Source organism: Solanum tuberosum, unplaced genomic scaffold, assembly GCF_000226075.1.
Source record: "Solanum tuberosum cultivar DM 1-3 516 R44 unplaced genomic scaffold, SolTub_3.0 scf00450, whole genome shotgun sequence".
In the NCBI taxonomy this organism is placed as follows: domain Eukaryota; kingdom Viridiplantae; phylum Streptophyta; class Magnoliopsida; order Solanales; family Solanaceae; genus Solanum; species Solanum tuberosum.
In genome coordinates, this window is record NW_006239379.1 from 240,434 (window position 1) to 246,900 (window position 6,467).

Consider the following 6,467-nt stretch of genomic DNA (forward strand, 5'->3'; position numbering starts at 1 on the left):
CTCACAAACCATGTTCCATGAAGCATTTTTCCTACTTGGTGCCCGCTATAAATTTTTGAAGTAATTTAAATGCAAATTAAAAGAGAAGAAAAAAGGGGTCATTTGGGTAAAAGTGGTCCATGACAGGTCCGGTTCTTGCTGCTTGGTCTTCTATACAACAGACACACTGGAAAAGCAACTTGTGACTTGTTTATTAATGCTCTTCCATTCAAAGGACCAAAAATAATGAAACAAAAGTAAACATATAAAAGAAGAAAAGGAGTTTTAACTTCTTTAAACTAGCAGGAGTACATTCAGAGGCCACTACAAGAAAAGTGTGAATTACATGGGGATTTTCCTGGGGATTAGTATGAAAATCCGTAGGAAACTTATTTTCCTGCAAATTTTCATACTAATCCCCAAGAAAATCCTCATGTAATTCACACTTTTCTTGTAGTCGGCGAACCCAGGTTTTGAATACTTCGGGTGCACCAATATAAGCTCTAAGCTAAACTTAGAATTAAAAGAATGAAAAATGAAATAGGTGCTAAGTGGGTCCAAACCCTGGTCGCGTAGGTGATTTCACTAGCTCGTACCAACTGCACAAGGGCACTTCTATGTTATTTATGGGTGCATTGTTAATTATATCCTACTTTCTGCTAGTTTTTTAAGATAGATACACACATATACACATGATTTTTTTAGAAGTTAACGGGTGCACGTGCACCGTCACTAAACCATGTGGTTCCGCCTTTGGGTACATCGACCAACTCACCTAAAAGATAATTATAGGTAGGTCATAATAAATAAGTTTGGTCATCGGAAAGAAATGCACAAATTATTCCCAATTACAATAAGTTAAAAATTCATAAGTATGACCTTCAGCTTGGCTTCAGTTGTTATTTATGTCCTTCAACTTTGGTTGTGCACGAGTAGACACTTAAATTTATATAAAATTGAATTAATAGATACATTCGTCCTATGTGGCGTCCTATATGAAAATTTTATGTCTTACATGTATTATGTCACATAGAACGCTTATATCTACTTGTTCAATTTTTTACAAGTTTGAATGTCAACTTGTACACACTCAAAATCGAAGGACATAAATACCACCTAAACAAAATTAAATGACATATTTATGTACTATGCGTATATTATAAGTTTGATTCCAAATCCAAAAAGAAGAAAGAAAACAAAGGGCAAGTCTGGCGGGGTTTTGGGGAATCAAAGAGTGAGCAACTCGAAGAGTTAAACAAGGCTGAATCTTCGCCGTTATTAATGTAATAATTATAATATCCAAACAGCTAATGCTTGTGATCAGATTTCAGCTAAAATCAAGCCTTTTTGCTCCTTTGTTTTTTCTAATAGACTATTTCTCTATAAACAAAACACACATCCAAACAAGTGTAAAATGACAGGACATGTTGGAAACCCCTTCACCTTAATTATTATCCACTATTACTAAAATATATTTTCATTTTTACTCGTGTATTTTTTTCATGTTTTACCCTTAACATTAATTACTTATTCTCCAAATTATTTTCCAATATCTAATACTCACTCTGTTAGAATATACTTGGCACACCTATTAAGAAATAATGATTTTGATATATTGAGTTTACTAATTTACATATATTAATTGATAGGGTCACAAATATATTTACTCATTAACTCAATGTTAATAAATTAGGATATATTAGGAAAAAGAAAATTATCCTTTCTTGATTTTGTCAAAAAATGACAAGTAATTAACAATAGAAATCAAATTAGGAATTATTTGACAAGTAAATCCAAACGGAAGAAGTACTAAAATATCAGTTAATAGGGATAGTATAATAAAATAATTATGTCAATCATTATTTTTTTTAAAGGCATGTTAAATTCAAATATGATAAGTAAAAATGAACGGAACGAGTAATAAAAACTTTTGGCCAAAAAAGAAAGAGAAAACTTATAACTTATGGAGTAAAGGTGTTAGCTTTTTCTTTCCATCATTGAAATTTTGAAACAATCAATTCATGTTGATTAGTTTGAATGAGTTAATTACTCGAAGAAAAGGGTCATGCATCTCTTTTACTTTTCCCCTATTTCAAATTCTAATTTCTAAACTGTAGCCCAAACCCCTCTCATCTAACCTATCAAAAATTAGTGATGAATTCTCAACATATATAGTTCAAATAAGAAAGATTTAAGAAAAAATTACTAAATATTAGGAATTTTTTTGTTTTACAATTAAGTGTTAAATATTAAAATAATAATTATTCAACAAAAATAATAAATGACAATTTTACCTTATAAAGTATTTTAATAAAGGACAAAAAGAATTCGACGGTCTTCATTGTTTTAAATATAGGATAGTTATTTTAATGCATTTTCTTTATTTTTATCAACAGTCTAAATCTCAAAAGTATCAAAAGCTTGGCCCGCAGGAATAGAAACAAAAGCGAAGGAACTTACGGACTTAAACCCCACAAAAGGCAAAGAGATAAACCCAAATGTCACTATCCTTAAAATATGTGGATATAATGAAAACGGTAATACGTTCATACAGATAATTTTTTTTTTTTTTTAAACTCCAGGATAATTGATAATAGCTACGGTCTCTTTCATTTGGATGAGCATTTTTGTGTGTATCAAATGTAATAGACTACAAATCATACATACAATGTAAATTGCATTAGGCAAGTCCTTTCCAACAGACTCGACACCGATGAAATTTTAATGAACCAAAATTCAATGTAAATTACCTTCTTTTCGTTATATGGCATGAATAAAATATTAGAGATTTATATGGGTTTTTTTCTTCATAAAATTGATAAATTTTTAATCATCTTTATAATTATTTCAACGATATAAGGAAACAAGGAAACCTCTCAAATAGAAATTGATTGAAATTGTTGATATAGTAGAAGGATTGTAATAAATTTCAGATCTCAAAGGTATTAACATATGTCAATGAGAAGAATTGCACAATTCTCCATACCCCCATCTAGCCAAGAGATTTTCCTTCTCTTTACTCCATATTCTATGGTTATATAATCCCACAAGACCTACCTCTCTAAATTTTAAAATAAAAAAAATAAAAAGAAGTCCATGCACCTTCCAAAATATGAGAAAATTATCAAAACATACAACACCAACCACTAAAATAATATTGGATCATACACTTCTAGCCAACATTTCTTGAAATCTCCTATAAGATTCAACTTTCTCCAACCTAAACCTTTCATGAGAATTTGCAATGAACATATCAGCAAGCTTATCAATATCATTATTACTATTGTCCTTGTCTTCAAGCCATTGAAGATAGCCAGAGAGTTCTGACTCATCACAAGCAGTAGATATAATAGAATTCCATGTAGAATCATAATAAACATCAAATGCAGTTGGAACAGGCACTGGCATCACATGAGAAGAACACCAATTATAATGCAATCTAAATGAACCAAGAAACAACTTCACATTATTCTTCTTCTTGTTCTGATGAACTAACTGAACATTCTTCATAATTTGAATTAATAATGATTTCGCTTTCGCTATAGCTCGGTATACATGGGAGAATATGAAGGATTGTACTAGGCTCTTCAGCTTCATAGAATTTAAGCTAGTAGATGATGATTTCAGGGAAGTTTTTGGATGAGAGGGGCAAACCATTTTTTTGTATTTTCTTTTCTTTGGATGTGTAATGTGCCTTGTTCTAATGGGATATATGAAGGGTCTTTCAGTACCAATTTATCACTAGTAAGTAGGTAATTTATAGAAAGTGTCAACCACTTTGCAGATTTTTCTAACACTTTTTTATTTTCTTTCTTTTTTTAATTTCTTCCTTTCATTTGTTTTTTGGGGTTTTATACTAGCTTTAGACAACTACTGTACCTCCTTGTTTGGTGGAATAAAGCAAATCACAATATGGAATTTACTTCTATTTGATTTTGATTTGTATTGTGAAGAAAGTATACAAATATGTACCTCTATACTAGCTATTTGCAAAGGTTCCAACTTCAACCATAGTGTCTTGATGCAATGACCAAGAACTTAATGGCACAAGCAAATATCATTTCAACTTAAAAATAAATACCACATTTTTCCAAATTCCACAAGTGATTACTTTTTTTACAAATTACATTGCATGTTGTTTTTATTCTGTCACGATCCAAAAATGAATGTGATGGCACTTGTTTAAACTCACCAAGACAAGTCAATCTAAACCCAAAAGTATGAAAGAAATGTGGAAATAAATCAACAATAGCGTAAGTGCGAAAAGCTTAGTTAACTTATAAACACCCCCAAAATATGGTTGTCACGTGTACAAGCCACTAGGATGACATAGACAAGAATCAACCTCTTCCCGTTGAGCTTTTGATGTATCGCAGAATTTGAAAAGAAGCTTCTAAGTGAGATGATCCCGGCTTGTCCATATAAAAACCGGTTGATCACTCCCTCCTATTTGTGTAAGTGTAAGCAATCTTTGGGCGATAATTAGTTAAGTAAAAAAGAGTCCCAACAAGTCTCCTTGCAAGTAGATGGGTTATCCAATAGCTCTCTTGCATTTGAGGCTTAGTACAAAATTTGAAAGATAAATACAAGTCTCAATGTCTTTGTTTCTCGAATAGAACAAAAGACAAAATAAGGAACAAGAGGTCCCGCCGGGATGACAAGCAATTACCACTCAATATATCCTCTGAAAGCCTCAGAGAAAGATGAAGGAGATAATCACACGGGTCCAGGCTCGAAACCTACACAAGTGTAAAACAAAGGAGTGAGTACCAAACAACATGATACTCAACAAGCAACCCACTAAATAAGGAAAAACTAATTTAGAATACAAGTACTCCTTTCATCCCAACCGAACCACCTCAACTACAACCTGCATAGAAATCAGCCCAACCTAACAGTTCATTTTACACAGCCCACAAGGCTCAACAATCAACATTCATAGTTCAACAATCAAGAAGTATCAAGTTAATCAATCACGAGTACCAAGTATGTCAATCACAAACAATAGGTATCTCAATCACGAGTATCAAGTTCAAATCACAAAGTCAAACGCTTGCCGAAACCACTTCTCATCGGCACAATACCACTTGCCCGAACCATTTTCCATCGATACAATATCATTCGCCGGAACCATTTTCCATCAGCACAACATCACTCGTCGTAACCATCTCCCATCGGCTTGGTATAATGTTACTTGTCGGAACCATTTCACATCGGCATAATCACCACATGTCTAATCACGGTGTACAGAAATTAATGCAAATAAAAAATTTCACATCATAAGGAAGAGATAATAAACTCAAGCAATTCAAGTCCACAATAATGTCAGCAAAGCATTTCATCAATCAACAAATTAGGATCAACACTCAAGGCAATTCATGAAGCACAATTATCAACACATTGCCTTTTTTATTCATTAAGATCAATCAAGTAGAGTAATTGATTCATCACCTCATTCTCATTACTCCCCAACACACACAATGAAGAAAAATACAAAATTCTACAAGTTTTACAAAGCTTGGAAGTTCACTTGCCTCAATCCAATCAAAAGTCACTACAAGACTTGGGCCTTTCCCTTCCAAAAAATGTCCAAAGCCACACAATTTAATCAAACAATTAATCATAATAAGATTCCAGAAATAAAAATACTCATATCATATACTTTGAAAAATGGGTCAAATCGACTCCAAAAATCCAATTCCAATAGGGTTTGAATCCAAAAATCTTAACTTGAAAACATCACCCAAGGCATTCGAAACTCATTGGTGAAAACAATTTTGAAAAAGAAATTAAAATCAGTTCATCACTACCATTTTACTTTAGAACTCACGTTCTTGAAAACCTTTCACTTGGTCAATCAAAATCCTATTTTTTAATGTTAAAATTCACAAATGATCAAAGGGAATTGAAGTTTTAAGGTTACAAACACTTACCAAATGATTTAGCACTAGAAATCTCTTTAAAATCGCCTCCAATAAATTTTCCAAAACTCAAAATGGAAGATAATGGGTAAAACCCTAAAATTTTGTACATAAACCCTCTTAGGTCTCACAAAAGCAACCTCAGGTTCAATTTCTCAAACTCGTAATCGCGACCTTTGGTTCACAAAAGTGAACTCCAGAAAAATGTGGTTGCGAAAGCGATAGGTCCTTCGCGAACGCGATGGTCAATGGAGTCTGACCCCTCGCAAATGCGACTAAGACCTCACTAACACGACCCTCGCTAAAGTGATCCATCCTTCATGATCGTGAGGTACACCAGATATCATAAAATCAGTCAACTCTCAAATCTCCAAATGGATCCTTGGAAATCGTTCAAAACCTCATACATACAAACCACATATCACTACTAAAAAAATTGTTTAGTGATGTTTGCGTAATCAAAGACACAACTTCCGATGCAAGTGTCTATGATCGTGCAATAGTATAATAACCCAACCAAGGGTTGGGGTCGAGTCCCAAGGGAGTGGGCGTGAAAATTAGTGGTTT

At 33.0% G+C, this 6,467-nt stretch overlaps 1 protein-coding gene across 1 annotated transcript; it reads right to left on the reverse strand.

The window, feature by feature from the left end:
- Positions 1-2,811: 2,811 nt before the first annotated feature.
- Positions 2,812-3,848, reverse strand: LOC102600449 (uncharacterized). The gene has a single exon (XM_006363707.2). It carries the CDS (start codon positions 3,634-3,636, stop codon positions 3,142-3,144), a length of 495 nt encoding a protein of 164 aa, XP_006363769.1. The 5' UTR covers positions 3,637-3,848; the 3' UTR covers positions 2,812-3,141.
- Between the last annotated feature and the right edge of the window lie 2,619 nt (positions 3,849-6,467).